The 22438-nt window shown below is 34.7% G+C and overlaps 1 protein-coding gene across 3 annotated transcripts in view; it reads left to right on the top strand.

The window, feature by feature from the left end:
* The window catches only part of DIP2 (disco-interacting protein 2), a 298193-nt gene that overhangs the window by 130308 nt on the left and 145447 nt on the right, over positions 1 to 22438 (top strand). For all 3 annotated transcript variants that reach the window (XM_089099548.1, XM_089099547.1, XM_089099546.1), the window contains 3 exons: positions 7254 to 7465; positions 9193 to 9316; positions 19604 to 19806. In XM_089099548.1, coding sequence (XP_088955674.1) covers positions 7254 to 7465; positions 9193 to 9316; positions 19604 to 19806 — 539 coding nt within the window. The remainder of the gene's footprint in view (positions 1 to 7253; positions 7466 to 9192; positions 9317 to 19603; positions 19807 to 22438) is intronic.

Here is a 22438-nt window from a genome sequence, read left to right as displayed (position 1 = left end):
CTCTCTCTCTCTCTCTCTCTCTCTCTCTCTCTCTCTCTCTCTCTCTCTCTCTCTCTCTCTCTCTCTCTCTCTCTCTCTATATATATATATATATATATATATATATATTTAAGCTGGTTAAAAGACTAGTGGCATATCTGGAACTCAGGGTGTAATTAGTGCTTTGAAGTATGTTATGTGCATGATGCCGCTAAATAAGTTATCAAATAGGCCTTCCCTTGACCTAATTTGCCTGTAAATTCCTTCCTGTAATTTTCATTTAGGTGGCCCGAACATTTTCCTTGTTCGTAAGACGGAGGAATTTAGAAAAATCTACCTGTGTTCTAATTTAGGGTGTTGATCATTCCTTAAGTTTCATCTTCGTAGCACAACCACTTTCCCAGGTAACGGGAAGCCCGCCTTCAATACTTTCACCATTGGAAGAAATTAAAATGGAGACGTTTGGTGGTTTCTCAGAAGTCATCAATCGTCCTATGGAGTCGGAAGCGAAGTGGAAGAGAAGTGGGGTCGTTTAAGAATTAACAACACCTGATAAAACGTTCAGAACAATCAATGAATATATATAAAAAAAATATTAAAACATTTCGAAGTCACATCTTAATTTAATTGTTTTCATCAAAGCTTAAAATTATTTTCAGCTTTTGAAAATTTTTATTTTCCCTTCCGGAGCTATTTCAAACTTTTTTTAAACTTTTCAAACTTTTTTTTTTTTTTTTTTGAGCCTTAAAAGTGAGTAAAAATTGGAAGAGTTTGTGGCAAAAAAAGAAAAAAAAATAATTAAAGTTTCCACAGAAAAAAATGTCCCACTATAGAGAGTTTAGAGACGAATAAACTAACTAAAACTATTAATAAGTCTCTAAGGCTGGCAAGCATTTACTTTGTAAACCCAACTCAAAGCGGAAAAAAGGTTAATTAATGCGTTTTGAATTCAGACGGCCGGGCACTGTCCAGCCGAACATACTCTTTTATTCTTTTCTTATTTTTAATAGTTAAACTTTATATTATCTGCTAGATTTGGAATTCAAAATATGTTTTGTCGGGTAGGAGTCAATAATAAACTTGAAAATTCGATTTTAATATGCAAAATTGAATGCTAACCTCTAGCCTTTATGTAATTAGTAAGGTTGATGGTGTCTTTTATGAAGTTCTGTGATTAACAATTGATCAGGACTGTGTTCTTTTTTTATAACTATTAGTTACACTCTTAGTAGGGGATGTTTACTCCCAGTCGTGTCACTAAGTCTGATTTGTGGTGGTTTCTGAACAGCAGGGAAAGGATGTTCCCATCAAGCTAAAATTTCAAGGGCAGGCGTAGTCACCCCAAAGACTTAATTTCTGAACTTGAACCTATCCGACACATCAAAGAGAAATTGTGTTAGAATTTGCTCTATGAAGGAAAAGTCAAAGGAAGATGAAACTTTTAAATCGCATTAACCAGATTTGTCGTCCGGAATGCACTTTTTCAATTTTTTTACGGTCATTCGGAACTGAAAATTGGTTACGACTGCTCCCTTGGGCTCACACGAATCTCCCCAATTTCCGCCGTTTCATTTGTTTTAAAACGTGAACTACATAAGATTTAGCTAACTCTTTTAAGCTGTTATTTTTTGACTCCTTATAAATTTTGCTTTTTTCCTGTTAAGTAAGTTTGAGTTGATAATTTGTGTTGGATTTCCATTTTGTTCGATGTCTTTTTTTTTTTTTTTTTTTTTTTTTTTTTTTTTTTTTTTTATAGTAAAGTTTGGCAAAAACTCAAACGAGGAAAATTGACCTTTTTTGAATTCTTGAACAATCACGTTTCAAAAAAAACGGACTTAATTTTTTTACACAATTTTTTTTTTTTCGTAAAAAGTTGAACGAGGAAAACTCCTTTTTTCGCTAAAACTGTGGTGACTGAAAAATTCAAATTTTGAGGGAAATTACTTTAGAAAAAGCAATTAGCAAAATTTGTGTTGATGGGAATTACTAGCAAACAAGTGGACATGAATAAGGATACCCCTTCATGACTCCAGTCATCTTTTAATCGTGATCCCACTCGCTTCAGTAGGTTTTCGATTGACAAAGAAGCTTTCTTTCTACTACTGTAATCACAATCCAAAATATCTCCTGAATCGAAAGTGACATTTTTGTCTGTCCTGGGTTCGTTTTTGGTAAGAAATAATTCTGATGAGCAATTCTCTTCGTCCCTTATAAAGCAATGGAGGCCAGCAGGAAAATACAATTTAACTTTTTTAGAGGGAATTTAACTCTTTTTTTTTAGAAGTGAAATCACAGAAAGCAGGTGAATTTGAGGAAACGTAGAAAACTGGTGAATTCTATGAAAAGTAATTGAAATTTTGGTAAGAATCATAAAAATCTTGAGATTTGGGAGGGGGCTAGGCCCTTAGACCTATTTCCTATAATTACTTGTTCATGGTGCAATAGCCCCCTGATTCCTCCTCTAAAAAATACTCTTTTTGGATTTATCTGTTCGTATTCCATCATGTGGTAACCTAATTGCACAAAATTGTTCCGTTCTAGTTTTGTCTATGTTCGACTTTTTTTTTCTGTGTGCATACATGATATAAATAGGTGTGTATCTATCTTTTTATTACTTTTTTGCTATGAAGGAAGATTACGGCAAAGACAAATTAGGCACTTGCTCGCGGGGGCAGAATCTTCATGCCAGCTCTTAGAAATTAAAACAAAACCAATTTAGAAGCGTTATACTATTTTGGACTTGAGGAGACTGCTGAAATCACCTTTAGTCGCTTATGACTTGGCTGTCCAATTATTTTTTTTTTTGGCCACTACCCTTATTATGAAATATATCAGTTTCTGACGACATACTACCAAGCGATGTTTATGGTTGTGTATTTTCTTCTTTAACTTTTATTAAAAATCAACCTAAGTTAAACACAAATAATAATTCATTTAAAAAAAAATAATAACAAAAAAATTTAAAATATCTATGGTTATAGTCAGAACACAAATTACAAAAAAAAACTTTGAAATAGATGTATTTTTAAATCTGCTTTCCTCTGATTAGTGAAAAGTAATGTCAAGCGATCACTTTTGTCCGTTCAAAGTTCATTTCACGACCCTTCTGTTGGAATTTAGCACTCTTGGTACAGTTTCTAAAACCCACTAAACGCGCGCATACGAATTGACAATGGTCAAGTGTACTGGTCTAAAATAGTGCTAATTGTCTGTTCCATTTTTAAAATAACTATGGCACTAATGGACCATATTCACCACCCTCTCGGTTAGGGATCCTTGCTATGTGTGTCCATCAGAAGGGCTGATTTGATCTCAATTAAGTGTCATAGGAATCATCAGCGTCGGCTTTTGTTGCATCTCTATAGGGCCCAAGAAGGTGCTCTACACGTCAAGGGGTCTTGGTACCGGAGATCTAGTTTTTACTGTCATTTTACGTACTAATCGATTAAATGGCTATAAAGATTAGAGATTGCGCTTTAGTGTTAGCTTCCCTCGGCTTGAAATCATCCATGGAATTGTTTTCCATCTTGCTTACTCCAAATGATTGCGCAATCAAATTTTATTTGAAAAATTCTTCAGCAAGTTGTTATTTCCGTTTATAATTGAGAAGAAATTACACATATTCTTATTTAGTACCATTTGATTCTGCCCCTTTTTTAAATACTGTTTTGTGGTAAAATAGCTGGAAGCATCTAATCCCTTACACTTCAATATCTATTCCGTAAAATTTTCTATCCTGCTGGGTTTTGACTAATGTTCATGAAGAGAACCTTGGAGTAATTTGTAAATGTTACCATCACCCTCAATCGCGGGTGGGCTTTTGTTTTACAAGTGCCAAAATTTTGCCAGGTTTGGTGTCGCCATTTTACACTTGTAAAACTTGGGAACCCATTGAAATGCTTTTCATGCCAAAAAAAGATTCAGAAGGGAGATATGTTATGCTTTTGGAAAATTTCTTGCATCTTGGAATAATAAGATTTCTTCATGGTTAACTTCATTCTTTAGGAATAATCATCACGATTAACTCCATTGTTGAGTATTTTTAACCCCGCAGCAAATAGTTTCTTTTGAACCGGTTTCGAATTTTCCGGTTTCTTTCGGACCGATTGAACCGATGCCCCGCAATCGCTCGGACCGATTGCGGGGCATCATCCGTCACAAAGATATTAAAATACTCTAAAATTGACTGGTTTTTCAACCTCTTAGCGTTTTTCAATGTAAAAAATCAGGCTTCTTTTCTTGCAATTTCAACTTTGATAAATTTTCTTTCGCGGTTAGTGTCTACCACTGAATAGTCCCTCCAGTTTGAATATCATGTTAACTGGTAATAGAAAGTTCAAGTTTGAGTTCAAGTTCTCGAAAAGTTTTAGTTTGAGTTATTGCCAGAGTACTATTTCGGTTGTTTTTTTTTCTAGCCCAAACCTTTGTTTTCTGCTTGCAGAAAAATAAATAAAATTTGTTACAAGGATTATTGCAAGGGGGAGGATAGGGAAGGTAGGCGGTTCTAGATAGTCCGAGAGTTGATACAAGGAAGGAATAAACCAAAACCTGAACATCATGCAAAATCAATTTGATCAGAATTAGTCTAGTTATCGTCCCTCCTCTTTCTTTAAGGTTTATTATTTTGTCTATCACTGCGCCAGCGTGAAAAAAGGGCTCATAGTGCACGGTTCTGAGTCTCTAAATAATAGCAAAAGCAACCTGCTGAATATAAAAAGAAGACCATTTTCTTGCTTGTTGTTAAGGTGAAAATAGTTAAAAATTGATCTATGTTAGAATAAATTCCATTTAAGAATAATTGTTTCGAAAACTTATTTGTTAGATTTATTTTGTGTGATGATGCTGTATAGTATCCTAATCGCTATTCATAATCTAAGTGGCATGATTTTGATGTGGAAAATTCACACGGGCTGTTAAAATGTCAAAAGCAATTCTAAAAACAAGCACAAGAAATAACAAGCAGTAGCGTCAATGTGGGGCAGGGGGCATGTGGCTCCTAGATCCCCCCCCCTCCGGATCTTAAGATGCACGTTTTTGGAGTATTTTCACTTAAAAAAAATTAAAACGACAACTTTCCTCCACCTTATATTTTGAAAATATATTTTGTCCTCCCCCTAAATTTTCGGGAATTGACACCACCGGTAACAGTTGTATGTTGGTTCCTATTATTCCTAATTGTAGAAGCGTTTCTTACTCCTTTACTCCTTATCTCTCCGGGTCTATCAAGCTCTTGAGTTAGGTCTTCAGAGTCAGACCTTATGCCTTTGTCTTATTGAGGGATGGTATAAATCTAGTAGAATGATGATACTCATATATTTATATTACTGTCAATAGTGACGTAATTCTTCGCAATATTTGACAGTTGAAATGATTTATTTTTCCAAAATGTGCTAAGTATCAATTAGATAATATGAATTTGGCATCGAGAACTTGTTAAATAGGCAGATCAGTTTTAGTTTTAATGCCTATTCAATCTTCTACCAAATGACACAGTAATGGTTTACCTCATGGGCGATTTCTTCAAACTTGACTTTCGCCTGCTCAATAATTGGTACTTCCGATACACAGTTAGTTTGATTTAGTAAAAATGAAAAATAAATAACAAACTGGTTTGTTTTTGGAAGTATTTTGAAACCGGAAATTATGTATTCAGTTTTTCTATATTTGTTTGATCTCATTGTTTGTCATTTCGGTTTTTATGGAATTAACTAAAAAAAATGTTTTACAAAGAAAAGTAAAGAGCGACATTAAAACCTAAATTGATCAGAAATAGTCATGTAATCAAGCTTAAACCTAATTCGAACAGAAATTAAAATAAATGATCCAGTCAAACTTAAGTATGATATATTTTTCGGTACTTGTCTGTTATAGCGCCTATGTTATGCCGTCTATGTATATAGAAGCTAAGTAGAACCTTGTTTCTCTGACGCTAATTCCTTATGATATACCACAAAATATGATGAAAATATAGTGCTTTATTACAAAATTATGGAAACTACAGAAGACGTATGAAACAAAGAAGACAAAACACACCAAAATGAGAAAAAAAATCAAATAGTAGAGAAAATCGAGGATTAGTCTCAACCAGTAGAACAACATGAAGCAAAAATAGGCAAATATTTTGGCATGGATCTACACCAAATCGTTCTCAGTGCTAAGAAAAAATAGAAAACGAAAAAAACAAAAAACAAAAATAATCTAACCTTTTGAAGTAGACTTTACAAGAGAAAAATAGACACTGAATCAAAACAAACCAGAATAAATGAAATACACATTCACCAATTGGATTGTGCAAAAATTATTTGCTTAGCAATAGATTTAGCTTGTCTACAGACTTGATTTTCATTAAAAATGCGGACAGGTGCTTTTAATGAAAACTGAGGATTTTTTTGTTTGAATCATTGACTTATGGAAATATTCCCAGTGTCTCTGTTTATAGCAAGGTTCCTATTGATATATTTTTAATCTCAATTGCCTCTCTAAAAATTGTGATAAACCCTTTACATTAGATATTCAAATTGCCTCTTCAAAAAGAACTTAATGATGTGGATTTTTGAAAATGTAGAGGGCCAAAGCAGAATAAAAATTGTTATTTTTATTTTCACATCTCAGCGATTTATCTATTGAAACCTTGTGTTCATACAGTCGTTCCCCCAGTTGTTGATGGATCCTACCAATATAAAAATTCCCAAATGAACACGGGACACGGTATACACAACTACCGAATATAGGGTCAGTTGTATCTTTTCCAGAGTTGTTTCATTTTTGAAAAAAAAGAACAGAGAGGTTATGTTTTTTTTTAATTTTCCCAAATTTGTTCCTGTGTTTCGGGATACAAGGTATGAGGGTGTAAGTTTTGTTTTCAATTGCCGTTCAAAGGTACCACAAAATCATTTAGAGAGTCATGTCCATGTTCCCAAACAGATATTCTATCTTCAAAAAAGCGGAACCAGAAAGAGTGTTTCAAGCTGAAACTATTAAAGGCAGAATTCTCTATGAAGTCCATGTAGAAATTTGCCAAATATGGAGACAAAAGGGCCTATCGGTAAACCCATGATATTAAGAAACAATTTGTCTCGGAACCTAAAATACAAAAAAGATTTGTTTTAAAAACGAAAAAGCGTTATTATTATGTCAATTTCTAATTTTCTTTGTAAGGGCTGTTCGCAAATAAAATTCTAAGGCCTTATACATACAAAAGCTTATTTGTTGTTAATATTTTTCTTTTGAAGTAAAATTTGTGTACAATATTATTTTTATTTCTTCCTAAAAAGGTACAATAGAAAGCAGCGGTGGAAATAAATGGAGAGTTTCTGCCAAGATTCAACAGCTTTTAAACACCCTAAAGCGACCGAAGAGACGACCTCTACCGGAATTTTATGAGGATGATGATATCGAACTTGAATTGGCTGCTAAACAGAGAGACCCTAATGCACCGAGACCAGAAGGGAGCACTATGTCACCTGCAGTTGGAGAACCACTTGTGGTAAGCATATATTTGTGAAGAAACTAAATGTAAATACAGATTTGCAAATCATTCTTTTATCATACCCAAAACAAAAGTAAAATATTTTCGAAAATGCGTTAGATTGTAACAAAGTTGAAAAAAGAGTCTATTTATGAAGGTGGACGGAGAATTGGGACCAAAATTTTGCGCAGTCTAGATTTTCAACAAGGTATGATATTCCCACGTTTCTACTAAAATATGTCCGCAATGCCGTGGTTTTAGAAGGGCCTTTGCATAATTGGGGGTCTTCCCCCTGGGGCTGTACAGATTATGTCGCCCCGGAGGTACTCTGTTTTTACCTTCAACCACTCCGATTTAAGCATCTCTCTTGAACTCTTATTCAATGCTATGTGGGTCCCAGTGATATAAAGGCTTGATGTGGCTATGCTATGTTGGGCGGTTGGCTTGTAAACTGCAAAAAGCGCGATAGAACTCTTAATTTGCGATCATATAAGTCCATCCCGTGCTATCTGTGATCATTGTTTCTGTAACGATAAGGCAGAAAGAAAAGGAAAATAAACAAATATATAGAGCCCGTTTCGCGCTATTGCGGTGCGTATGAATTTGGCTTCTGCCAAAACGATCTGGAATATCAGTTACCAAATATTTCCAGGGGTGACGGCATCGAAACAATAGTCTTAGAATATCGAAAAAAAGCTCATTCGAACAGATATTGAAAGTTGTAGTGCGCTTTTTAAGTAACCAAAAGGATTGGGGGGCAACTGACCCCCTCCCACCCACTTCTTTTCCTTAAAATTCATCCGATCAAAATTCTGAGACTGCCATTTCGTTCAGCATAGTTGAAAAGCCCAGTAATTATGTCTGAGGATAACATAGCCCCCCACGGCCCCTGCGGAAAAGTTTGTAAGTCAAGAAATTTGCCGTTTTTTTTCGCATAGTATTTCTTATTGGGAAGTATACAGACATTTTTCGGGGAGGGAGAAAAAATTCTCTACTTGGAGGATTTTTCTACGGGGATACTTTTTTGTGAGAGGGAGTTTCCAGGTGGGGGGGGGGGGTGAACTTTCCAAGGGAAATTTTACACTGGGGGAATTTGCCAAGATTCCTATACAAAATTATTTTTATTTGTATTACTTTCTATTTGCCGATTCAATTTTACATCTGGAGTTATTAAGGGGAATTGTCCGGAGGAATATTTAACGGGTTGGAATTGTCTAGAGTATCTCTCCGTAAAATATTACATATTTTATGGGTTATTGATGTACAGATATTTTTCCGATGGAAGTATTTTCAGTGTAGCGGTAGCTATTTTATGCCGGGTGATTTTAACATTGGAGGGGGGTAGTTTCTGGAGGTGAACTTTCCAGAGGGAATTTTACATGGGGAAAACTTTGCCAAAACTAATATGCAAATTCCTTTTTAATTTTTCATGTACGGTGAGCCAATTTCGAACCTGAAGCAGCTGAAAAACGTTCAGAAATTAAATATATATATATATTTTTTTTTTTTACTGAAAGTGAGGAGCGACATTAAAACTTAAAAACGAACAGAAATGATATCGTATATGAAAGGGACTGTCCCCTCCTCAACACCTCGCTCTTTACGCTAAACTTTGACTCTCTGTCAGAACTCTACTTTTAAAGCAATAAAACACTTTAGAGTAAGTGTTCTCTCTCCGACCGATCCACTTGTTTGGCAAGATTCCATCAAGAACTAAACAGATAATTTGAGCTATCACATTCTAGGTCCCATCTGGTTTGCCCAAGTCATTGGAAGCAGCACTTCAAAGGTATGGATCTGCTGGGTTCAAAGCACCGGTAGCTACAAGTGTTGAACCTAATGGAAGGCTTGGACCGACTCTAACTTATGGTTAGTATCTTTTTTTCTTTTCTTTTTTTCTTGCTTTTTCCCGTTTTTAGTGAACCTAAAACACTTTAGCTTAAGCTCATCTGTTGAAAATCCAAACTTTATTTTCCTGAAGTAATAATCGTCCACCACTTGTTTTGCCTCTTTCTGAAAACGAAAGTTTGGAGAAAAGAGAACATTTTCTAACTTTTTTTGTATAAATCTACTTCTATATTTATTCCACTTAGAATAAAAGAGAAACACATATTTTGGAAACACTTCACGAATGCCTAGAGCTAGCAATTGAAATACAATCTTCTTGGAATCTAAGATTTCAATACCACTTGCTACACAAGTGGTTTTTGCTCCAGCTGAAAATCAAATATCAAATAAATTAATTTTAAATACTAACCTTTTGGGTATTGATTTGCGAGCAAAACTATTTATCCATCTACCCTTAACCACTTTTAGCTAAAGCCCAAAATAGAATATTTGAGGAGATCCTAGGAAGCATTATTCTTTTATTTATTTATTTTGTTGCTGGGTATTTTGTTAAAATGAGTGTGTTAGCAAATGATGGAATAATTTCTAGCATACATCCTACTCCAGATGCCAGCGCAGAACTAGGTTATTTGAAAATAAGAAATAATATTTCTAGCAGTACCATATTCGACCTCAGTGTCAGAAGAGTCCGAGTCGATTATTTCAACAAGATGAAGTGATACTTTTAGAATGTGTGCCATTTCAACTAAAAGTTTCCATTTGGCTCCAGTCAAATTGATATTCTACAATCTGGATTGACGGACTTTTTTCTTATCCTTCAGTCAAGGATGAGACTAGATTATCGCGGAATAACCACTTTAAGTTTATATTAAAAAGATTGAATAAGTAAATTTTCAAGGGAAGGGTCAGCATTGCCAAGTAGATAGGTAAATACCTGGAGTTAAATTGGGTCTCCAGTGCAGGAGTTTTTAATTGGTGGTGCATGGACCCTTGGAGGTGCGAGAAAACGTTTCAGTGGTGATTTTAGGAACAAGCCAGAAATGATTCTCTGTACAATTACCGGATGAGGCCCTTGTGTAAAGTATCAGCAAACGTCTCGCTGCCCATTCTAAAGGGAGAAAAGACAATGGTTACATATTTGGAAAAATGCTGGGCACTTGGAAATAAAAGATTAATTTTAAGATCCAGATTCTAGACGGCCACTTGCTAGCTAGCTTTGGGACACTTAAATAAAAGGTCCCCTATTGATCAACGCAGGTTTAGCCTTTTCATAAAAAAGAAAGCTTGTTATAGCTATTATACGAAGGACCTTATGTTTTTTACAGATTACAACACGATTAATTTCTTCCTTCTCAATTGTTTATCGACCAGGTGGGAACCATTTAAGGTGATAAATATGGCATCTTAAAATCTGCCATGAAAAGAATTAATAAAATTCATTGAACAAGCTCCAACTGATGCTTAAATAATTACCTGTACTTGATCTTTAAGGATCTTATGTTGTTTGTTAATTTATCGGCTTTTTTATTGAGTCTACTAAGGATCATCCCTTGTTTCTGATGGCTTAGTATTGTTTCTATCACCTTTGCGATATAAATTATGCATAAATCAATTATGTCACTTAGAAAGATGAGGTTGTAAGAAGTTATTTTTCTTGTCTTGTTCAGATGTAGAAAAATTTAAGTAATTTTGGATTCAAAGTTGTGGTCATTGAGTTTTCTGCTAAACTTTGATAATTGGCCGTTTGCACGGACAAATTTAATAGCAAGTCTTAAATGCCGCCCTACTTGCAATTTAGATTTATGAAAATGATGGTCCATTCACGATCGGACCGGGAGTTTATGTTCCAGATTCTGAGTTCGACAACTTCACTTTATTTTTTTTTTTTTTTTTACATTTTGCCGCGCGCGTCCATTTCGGTTTTAGAAAATTTTCTGCTCCATACTTGCTATTAGACAATCCAGTTTTATAAACTTCTATGCTCTACTGATAAACTTGAGCCTTGTTTAAAGAATATGGTGCCTAATAACTTTTAGTTAAAGTTTAGTTCCAACAGAATGCGGATCTGCTGACGCATCGATGTATCGACAGCTGTGAGGGAAAACATTTATTTTTGGTCATTTTGCTGGATGGTATTAAGCTAAGTGAAAACCCCAAAGTGAAAAAATTGTACCGTCATGTGGCCTCTTTGCTTAACAGAAGGAAAACCAAGCTAATTTTAAAATTTTCAGTTATTTTTCTGGTTTTAATTAAAAAATTAAAATTATTGCTCAGAAACCATAAATATTTTTGTAGTTTGCAGTTAAATAAAATTATTTCGATAAAATTGTCAGGAATTATTCTAGTTTCAGTTGACAAATCAGATTTTTTGTTACCCCCCCCCCCCCCCCAAATTGCTACATTTTACATAACTATGTCTACAAGCTTCTTATAATTGTAAAAGTTCTTTGTAAAAATATTTTTTTTATTTTAAATATTTTTTTGTTAATTACAAAAGCACCTAGATGTGACAAATTCTCGATGTTAATAACATAAGCTACTACAGTGATATAAAAAAATGTAGTTTTTCGTAAAAAATCGATTCTATTAAAAAAAAACAATAATTACAAAAAGTTTTTAACCACATCAATTTCCTTTAAAATGAGCCATAAAACAACCCTTAGCGATGTTCCAGTGCCAAGCAATCTGAGGAGAAAAAGAAAAATGAAAGAAAGAAAAAAAAAAAAAGAAGCCGTATATGCAGAATATCATGGTTGGAGCCACTTTTCTTGATTTTCAAGCCAATATATTTCCCTTATTGCTTAAGCCAAGGGACGGTAAGTTTCCTATGTATGGGTTTCGACCAAGGCAGTTCTAATCCTGTACTTCTTGTTTTTATCTGACTCTATTTTTAGGAGTTATGGACGTGATCGTCTCTTACTAGGCTGCTAGCTACTGCTGCAACCCGGATACAAGCCGTATAAATGTTTACTCACTGCTTGACTTCTCAGCTGATCCGCGTAGTGTGGGAACGTGCTTTATGCTTTTAATTCTGGTATTGTTTAGTGGACCTTTGTCCTCCCCTAAAAATATATTCAACGGTGGCTGTTCCCCATTGCGACGGAATAACCGCGGTTATGTTTTCCTTTCACTGTTACTATTCTTATCGGGATATAACCCGTCTGGGAACAGTTTTCCTTACTTTTTTAAAACCGTACATATTAATTAAAAACATTTCTTCGGGCTGGGGGTGACTAACAAATACAAAATTACATTAAACAAAAAAAAAAGAGACTTGGGTGATTTCAAAAGTTACAAAACTGTCAGTGCAGCGGCATATTTACAATCCGGACTACGAATTAACTGGATTGTTGAATTGCAAACCGTGGATCAGAAAAAAATTATAAATCTGACGCCTAACCCGGCAAAATCCACAATTTTTTTTTTTCAAGCAAAGTTGTCGAATTCACAATCTAGATTATGGACTTCTGATTCTATTGTGAATGGAACATCAATGTCAGAATCTAAATTACTAGTCGAACGGCATATTCAAAATCCAGATAATGAGTTTGCAATCAGGTTTATCAGTGGAAAATGTCTATTGTCTAATTAATTTGAAAACTCTGGTAACTTTGATTTTTGAATCTGAAATGCATTGAGGATACATTTTGACCGTGGGAAGCAATATTTATCAAGACAGGAAAAAAGAAAAAAAATATGTGAAGTGTATAGAATTACAGGTAAATATGGACAGAAATACATGTTGTGAGGTTTTTTTTAGGTGATTGACCTCAAGACCCCTTACACAATTGCTTGTTTCCTAAAAACATGTGGCCACCCATTCGTCTAAAATACATGTGGCCACCCATACATATTGATCTTCTTATGATCATTTATTTTCTTCTTCACAAAAATGTTAATTTACAGCATTACTAGCAGCTTGGTGTCACACCATGTGGTCAGTGAGGAGTAATTTTCGAAACAATTCCCTATCACAACAAGCCTTCCAGTACAAAAGGGTCATTGACGCTTATTTGAAAAACAATTTTAATTAAAGCTTATAATTATGAATAGAAAATAAAGTGTAGGACCTGAAGCCTATTTGGATTAAAAACTATTATGGCGAAAAAAATTCTTATGTTTAGGTCAGTGTACTTCTAACTAAGGAAAAGAGCCTGTCTACTCTTGGAAGGAGGGATGATAATAGGTAGCCGACTAGACTTTCTTTGACTGTCGAAACCAAATATTTAATTGTCGTGCTTTTATAGAGAAGAAGATACAATTTTCCTTTAAAGACAACATGGTTTAACTAAATATGAGGGCTGGAGCAAGAATAAAGGAAACGTAATAGAACCAACTCATTGCAACACCAAGCCACCTGAGACCAACGCAACTGCGCACGTTCCTGTTCGACCCCATTCTGCTCAGCTTTGCTCCTACGAGTTTACCGCTTTCTTTAAATGTTTTCTTATGACCTCTTCCCTTCCCGTTCAATTACATACTTCTTTTCGTTTGATCTCAGCTGGATTACTGAAAAGTGCAATTTTTTGCAACCTACCCTGTAACTTGACCTGACCATCATTTTCTTTCAGTTTCTTTCATTATAGCCCTAACAAATAAGCTTTCAAATGGGGATAAATCTATTTATTTAGAGCGTTATAAAAAGGTACAAAAGTCCAAATATTTCGATCACATATCCAGCGACCGTCTTCAGTAGAAATACTAAAATAATAAAATTGAAACTAGCATATTTATACAAATCAAATTAAATAACTTTTCGGGTCACAAAATAATGAACTTTCGTCAATTTTTATTTGTTCGTCATAGAAAGGCAGTGAGGTCTAAGAAAACAACATCTAATTAAAGGTATTACGTCTAAAAGCCCTAAAGGTGGTATCTGACGATATTTTTCATGCTGACTTTCCTTGATATACGGCAGCACAAACGAATATATAAAAATATTCCAGGGCTTTGAAGTCGGTCGACTTTACCACAAATTTCACTAAAATTAGCCTACAATATTAATTTGGTTTAGTCTTGCCACTTTTTGTAGTATTTAATAGTATTTGCCATGACTCTGACCTTTATGTTTCCATAACTCCGACCTTTCTTTTAAAATGTTTTAATTGAAGTTTTCTAAAATCACCTAATACTCCTTTTATATCAAAGATCTTGTTCATATTTTCCAGTCTTATGTCTAACTTCGAAACCGCCTCATTCCAAAAAATCTTGCGCTACATTATCAGTATTTCGAGCCTTATTATTTTTGGGTTCTTTTAATGCCATCTTTAAATCCTTATTTCAAACTGAAAGTTCCACACATCTAAATTATCAAAAAAAAAATTCATTATTTCCTACAGTTTTATCGTAGCTTATCACATTCTCAAAATTTTCTACCCGTTTCCCCTTGACACACTCTTTATCGCAAACTGAGACCCCGTTCTCTCTTACTGGGACTACTTAGTCAACTACCAGGTTGACTACTTTTTCCTGAATTTTTAATACGTCAGCACAAAATCTTATTATTATGTCGTCAGACTACGCCTTTCAGATCCTAAACAGTTTTATCCCTACCCTTTATTTCAAATCTTCTTCATTCCCAATTGAATGTGCTCTCTATTGCCCTTACTTTCGTCCTATTCTTTTAGTATCTGTCACTCAGAGACGTTTTATGCAGAACAAGTCTCTCTTCTACTAACTTAAATCTATATTTCTAAACTTATACTCCTTGTTGCTTTTCTGTCTTTCTTCTTTAAGATGAATCCTACTGTGTCGCAAAGTATTTTTGCTAAAATCACTATCTTCCGCATAATTGAATTCGAAACAAAATTCGAAGTGCAATATTGTATCCAACTATTCTTGGGGCGTTTCGAATCCTCATCTTGGAGGTCTATCAAAGCCCAGGTGCACCGCTGTCAACATCATAACTGCCTGTTAAATAATTGTCCTTCCTAAATTTCTGCTTTAAATTAACTTTAGATGCTACTAAATGGTGGTCTTTACTTTTAGCATCCCTAACATCTCTCATGTGTATCCAAATGTCCTGTATCCACCCTCTTAGTCTTTGCTTTACAGTTATTTAATCAATTAAGTTATCCGTCTTACCATAATGCAAGTACAATGTTAACTTTTGAACTACTTTATAGCCAAATGTTGTATTAGTTATGACTTTTTTATTGAACCGAGAAAATGGTAGCAGTCTATCGCCGTCACTTTTTTCCTTTCTATTTATTCCTATTCGTACCAACTTGCGCTTTAAAGTCCCTTTATATATTTTTACATCTATAATTGTATACATGTAAAGTCCCTTTATACAAATGGCATTTTTACCCGGGAGCTGGTCTATTTATTCCGGCAACTATATATAAAATTCGTCTGAGTCAACAATTAAATGATTACGAAGCATATTTCTGTCTGGGTTTTATATATAGCGTTTAGGTTTTGTATCACTAGCAGCAAACTTTCTTCCCTCGGAGATAAGCTTGATATTCCACTGTTTATCGGATCCCCATGCTCTTTGGGCCGCATAGTAGGAGCAAGGAGCAAGCAGAAAAGGGGTAAAAAAGCGTTTAAAAAAAGCAAAAAACAAAAAACCATTAGGAGTGGCAAAATATATCTGCATATCGCTGTAAAATATAATTTAATCTAAGCATAAAGTTAAGTATTAATTTAAGTATCAAGTATAATTTATGTTCGTTATACGTTTTATATATTAGTGAACCTAATTTATGGATAAATTAGGACCGCATTATTTAAAACCGCTCTTTGCTTTTCATGGAATATATATATATTTTTTGTTAATAAAAAGCCTGACGAACATAGTTCGTCAGTTCTGTGGGCATCATCGCCAGAAGGATGGAAATAAAAAAAAAACACTTGAATGAGGCTTTTAAACTTTAATAAACGAGATCAGAGATAAGGATTGATCCAAAATATCTCCTTTGGAAAATGTACGTAAAATTAAGCTAAAATGTGCTAAAAATCTTCATTTTTGGGACCACTTTTGTAGAAGACAGTTTTCATTTTATCTTCTCAAGAAGTTCTTAATACCGCCGTGCCGAAGAGTGTTGAAAGTGTTAACAATAATTTTAAAAATAATATAGAGCTAATGAGCAATGAAAACTAATAATATAGAAATTTAGAAGATTGTCTTTTTCTCATTGGAAAATGTTATGATACCCGTTCTCTTAGAATGTATTTCGTGCTTACCCATGGTAGACATTTACTCAGAGGGGGGAGGGTCTTTGGCCCCGGGGTCCCCCGAGTGTTGCCAAATTCTTATGTTGTCCACGTAGTTGACTTTTTGAACTATTGCCCCTCCCTTAAAACAAATTTTTAATTTCTCCATTCCTATGATAGTCATTAAATTGGCGTTGAATCCTGTAATGGATAAATTTAGTTCCTATAAAGACTTTTTAACCTTGGTAAGATACAGGGAAGATGAATTGCTAGATCTGCTGTCATAAAGAATACTAGATGAAGTTGTAATTTCACCAATTAAGTTTATTGGCTTAAATCTTGTGCTTATTAAAGCGTGTAGTTTTTTTTTCTTTTTGATTTATTTCCTTTGCCTTACATGATAAGCTCAACAGTTTTGTTACGCAAGAAATATCTCAATTAAGATATTTCTTATGTCTGAATCGAATTTCTTAAGGAATGGGAACTTACCAAGGAAATTCTTTGAAGAATAGTTTTGTATACATCGTGGGACTGGAAAAGTTTTAAGAGGCGAGTCGGAGGATTAGGAAATTCTTATTTCTATTGTAATGGTTCTTTCGCACTATCCTGTAAAACCTTCCACACTAACATAACCTAACCCTCGATATAGCTGCGAAGTTCTCCAGAAACTGAGTTTCTCAATCAGCAATTAATAAATTTTGAATAGAAGCTGATAAAGCTTTTCCTAGAAAACGTCCCACGCTTGATCAGAGCTTGAATCTCGGTCTCCATTCAACGTTTTTAATTTAGAATAGTTTGTTTCTGATGGTCGGGCTGATCTTTGACGATGATTATGATGGTTTTATGGATTTTTATGCTAGTGAAATGTGAAAGACATGACTTAACGTAACGTAACTTAACCACTTGGAGTAGAAATTTACGCATATAGTGTAAAAGCCGCTGAAGTCCTATGTTCTTTAAAAAACCTGCTGGTCCGATTTTTATATTTATTTTTCTTATCCTTATCAGAGTTTCTGTCAACTGGCACGAACTATATTTCTGCTGCAATTTCAGTTGCACTCATTTGATTGAAATGAAAAATGTGTTGGCTATTTATATTTATTTTCTTCTACAGAATTGCAACTTAAATTATGTATGAAAAACATAAAATATAAATTGTAGGTTTATAGACGATTGTTTTTTGTTATTAAAATTATTGGCTAGAGAAATGTTTTATTATATTATATTATAAAAGCTAACTTTAAATAGATTTCAAATGTTATAAACATGGATGTGTTCTGTGCATACATGCACTACACTCATCTCCCATACCGTAAAATTATGGTAGTGTTTACCTATGATGGATGGTAATACAATATTCAACACTGTTACAGTTGAGACTTTATATATTAAATTAAAAAGAGTTTGGGATGCTAAAAAATCACAACATGAAATTAGCCCTCATCTTCCACCAGGGCGGGATCCAGGATTTTTTTTTAGGGGGGGGGGCGCAAAATAGGTTGATCTGTTTAACTTGCGTTAGGACCAAGTTTAATTAACGCAAACTTGCGCTATTTAAGTAAATTACACTACTTTAGACTACGTTAGGGGGCGCCCCCTTCCCCCTTTGGATCCGCCACTGTCTTCCACTGACTTTTTTTTGAAGCTTAAAACCGTTCGGAAAAGTTCAGTCCCATACTCATTCTCGGTATATATAGGTTAAGATTTGGTCCTGAAAATGCAAAAGTATGATTTCGGCTCTATTTCAGAATAGATTGATAGACAGCCACATTTTCTGGTGGCGAATGTCCTAATACCTAGAGTTGAGGAATCACCCCTTCCATTCCTTCCCCACAAAGGTCGAATCACCCCCCGGATATCGTACATTACCGGATACATTACCGTACTTTGTTGTGGTATTTAGATTTGTGACATCATTTAATTGCCTCTTATAAAAAAGGAAACATTTTCAGGCGTAAATTCATAAATTAGCCATAAATTTCCACGATAGCAATCTCAAGCATTTTAATTGGGACTATACCAAGCATTGTATTGAAACTAACTTGTGTGCCAAATGACTGTGATAGGCCCTTGTCTAAAATTTGTAGGCAATTGGAAAAAATCAATACTTTATTGATCTTTAAGTATGTATGCACGCTTTTGGGCATCATCAGTTCACCCGAAAAAAGAGAAAAAAAATGGGTAGTTTGGTGCGATTGGAGTTCTTGGTGTTTACTTTAAATGGAGAATATTTTGCATCCTGGGTTTTGGATATAAATCAATCGAAAAGGAAATTACACTTCTCTCAGGAATCACCAAGTGATGTAGCTTGTAGGATAACTGTGTATGACATAATTCCACTCTAGGGGAAGTCCTCTCATAGGTTGGTTCAAAGGACCTTACCTACCGGGGAGTATTAGAAGTTAGTAGCCTAAAAGCCTATTATTCTGGCATTTTAAGCACAATATATATATATATATATATATATATATATATATATATATATATATATATATATATATATATATATATATATATATATATATATATATATATATATATAGAATAGTTAAACTGATGTGGTAGCCGCATCATAATTTGTGTCTAGGGCTTATTTCCGGGAAGTTTGACTATTTTTATCAGTATTTTTTTTCAAAATATATAATAGAAGAATAAACCTGCTCAAAACAAATTAGTTACTTCCAATAAAGGTCAGAGGAGGCTCTAGCTCAATTTCTGTATTGATTTATGTTCGTTTAGGTTTAACTTCTTTGTTTATAAGTAATTTCTGTTTTTTAAGTCTGATAACCTATATAAACCAATTTATGCTAGTTGTAGGCTTTTAATTTGCTCTATTTTTTCGTAGAAGAACTGTTTTATTTCATAATCTAATAAAAAACCATCGGTATGTCTGCTGTATTCTTTTCCCCGCTTTATGTTTTGAGGAGTTAATTGATTTGCAATTGAACAAGTAAGTTATGACCACTAGACGTCTTGAAAGATTTGGTTTGTATAATTTTATAAAAAATAATTATAGACTAACAATCTCCAATGGTATATCTAGGACAGCTATGGACAGGGGCAAAATCACTAGCATAGTATTTTTTTTTTTGCAGGAAGTTTTTGAAAAGCAAATGTGCTGCTAGTTAACAGTTGCTTTCTTTTTTCAAGGGAAGCTATTAAGCAGGGCCTATAAGATTGCATATGCCTTGGCCAACAAGATGAATGGCAAAAGTGATATCAATTTGAAGCCAGGAGATCGTGTTGCTTTGGTGTACCCAAATGGGGATCCCATGAGTTTTATGTGCGCCTTTTATGGTTGTCTTTTTGCATCTATGGTTCCCGTACCCATTGAAGTTCCTTTAACACGAAGGGTAAGTTCAAAATGTGCAGATGGTTTTATTTATTATTAAAATACACCAAAACATTAAAATACACCAAAGCTTTTAAACGTAGGTAAAGAAAAGGGGGGAAAAGAAATAACGCAAGGAAAATAAGGCACAACGTTATTTCGGAAACGTCTCTATTAACCTCTTGGTGTAGCCGCTTAAATATTTCGCTCGCACTGAAGTAATATGAATGTTATTAAATGTTGCTTAGCAAAAGCTAAGGATCTTTTCTTTCTGTTCTTCCCTCGTAAGAAAATCACGAACAGTGGATCTGATAGGTAATTAAATAAAAAAAACTAAGTTTTTTTTTAACTGAAAATAAGGAGCGACATAAAAACTTAAAACGAACAGAAATTGTTCCTTATATGAAAGGGGATGTCTCCTCTTCAACGCCTCACTCTTTACGCTAAAGTTTGACTCTTTTTCACAACTCTACTTTTTAAAACAATAAAAACTTTAGCTTAAAAAGCGAGGCGTTGAGGAGGAGACAGCCCCTTTCATATATGGAACAATTTCTGTTCGTCTTAAACTTTAATGTCGCTCCTTACTTTCAGTTAAAAAAAACTTTTTTTTTATTATTTAATTTCTGAACGTTTTTCAACTAATGCAGGTTCGAATTTGGCTCGCCGTATATGAAAAATTAAAACAAAATTTGCAAATTAATTTTGGCAGATTTATTCCGTATATGAAGGGTTGCACCCTCCTCAATACCTTGCTCTTTACGCTAAGGCTGTCCGCACTTTTAAAAAAGCTTCCTATTCTAATTGAACGGCCCCCTTGTTTCAGTAGACGTTCTTAAAAAGTTGGGACAAACAGTCAAACTTTAGTGCGAAGGGCAAGGTATTGAGGAGGGGACAACCCTTCATATATGGAATACTTTCTGTGCGTTTTTCAAAAAATGCCGGTAAATCTGGCACACCTTCTATGAAATATACCCCTCCCCCTCACGGGAAACTTCTCAATGGAAATTTCATCCAACGTAAAGTTCACCCTCCCCCCGTCAAATTCCCTCCAGACAGTTCCATCCTCGCTGAGAATCCCCCTCCCTTTAAAGTTACTTGCGGACAATTCAGCCTGAAAAAATTTCCGTAGCATTCTTTCATTTGGATAAGACTTTAATCTCTAATCGGTTTCTCGATCACTCCAAAAATGCCCCCTTCCAAGGAAATTATTTCCTGAAATCAAAACACGCGGAAAAAAGCCCTTGGACAATTCCCCCGGGACGTTTCCAGATGAAAAATTTGGCAAAGACAATGTAAGACAATTAAAAAGAATTTCGTATAGTAATTCACTCCCCAGTGTAACATTTCCCCTGGAATATTCACCCCCCCCCCAGAAATTTCCCTCCCCAAGGAAGATTATCCCTATAGAAATCCACCCTAAGCACACACAACCCCCTCCCCTTCAAAAAAAAACTGTCTGTAGACTTCCTAATAACAAATAATATTCGTAAACAATGGGCGAAGTTAATAACTTACAGGCCTCTCCCCACAGCCTATGGGAGGGGGTTATTTTAACCATAAAAACATATTTTGTTGATCTTTCAATAATACTGAACAAAATGGCTATCCCAAAATTTTGATCAGATAATTTTGGGAAAAAATGAGCGTGGGAGGGGCCCACTTGCCCTTCAATCTTTTTGTTTACTTAAAAAGGGCACTATAACTTTTAATTTCCGTTTGAATGCAACCTCTCCCGAACTTCTAGGACAATTATTTCGATACAATCACCCCTGAAAAAAAAACAAACACCCGTGATCTGTCTTCTGGCAAAAATAAGCACAATTCCGCATTTTTGCAGATATGAGCTTGAAACATCTACAGTAGGGTTCTCTGGTACGCTGAATCCGGTGATGTAATTTTCATTAAGATTCCTTTAATTTTAGGGTTTGTTTCCTCCAGTGGCCGGCGTATACCCCCCTCCCCCATGGAAAATAACCCTGGTGTTTACCCCCCCCTCCCCCCTCGAGAAAAAATAAGCCTTTCCGAATTTGAGAGTTTTATTTTTGTTTTGTTTTTTATTTTCCATAGGGGGGGGGGGAGGAGTTTTGGTACTTGTGTATTATACGCCACTAACTCAAGTTTACGCCTTGTAACAACTCGAGAACAAACCGGTTTCTTTGTTTGTTTCTTTCAGCTTAGCGTGAGACAAGATAAAGAAAAGAGACAGAATAGATGGGAAATATATAATTTGGGCTATATATTTTCACATAACGAGTGGGGGTAAAGTATGTGGACAGTTTGAAGTCAGAAAACAATTCTTACTTCATAATATGCAAAATAAAATTGTACCTAACACATCTTGCATGCAGACCCGCTTTATTCCCCCCCCCTTAATGTGCAGATATATAGCCGAAAATTGATTCTAAAGTAACGAAGAAACCGGTTTGTTCTCGAGTTTTACACATCGTAAACTTGAGGGAGTGGCGTATAATACACAAATACCGGATTTTTCATGGAGAGAGAGCCGGATTTTCGGTATTATTTAAAAACGATTAGAAATTAAATTAAAAAAAAGGTTTTTTGTAATCAAAAGCAAAGGGCAGCATCAAAACTTAAAACAAACTGAAATTATTAAACTCATAAAAGAAGTTGCTCCTTCCACAAGGCCTTGTTCT

This window comes from Artemia sp. Qi Xiang Cuo, chromosome 13 (assembly GCF_049724085.1).
Source record: "Artemia sp. Qi Xiang Cuo chromosome 13, ASM4972408v1, whole genome shotgun sequence".
NCBI classification, from domain to species: domain Eukaryota; kingdom Metazoa; phylum Arthropoda; class Branchiopoda; order Anostraca; family Artemiidae; genus Artemia; species Artemia sp. Qi Xiang Cuo.
This window is presented reverse-complemented; position numbering and strand designations above follow the sequence as displayed.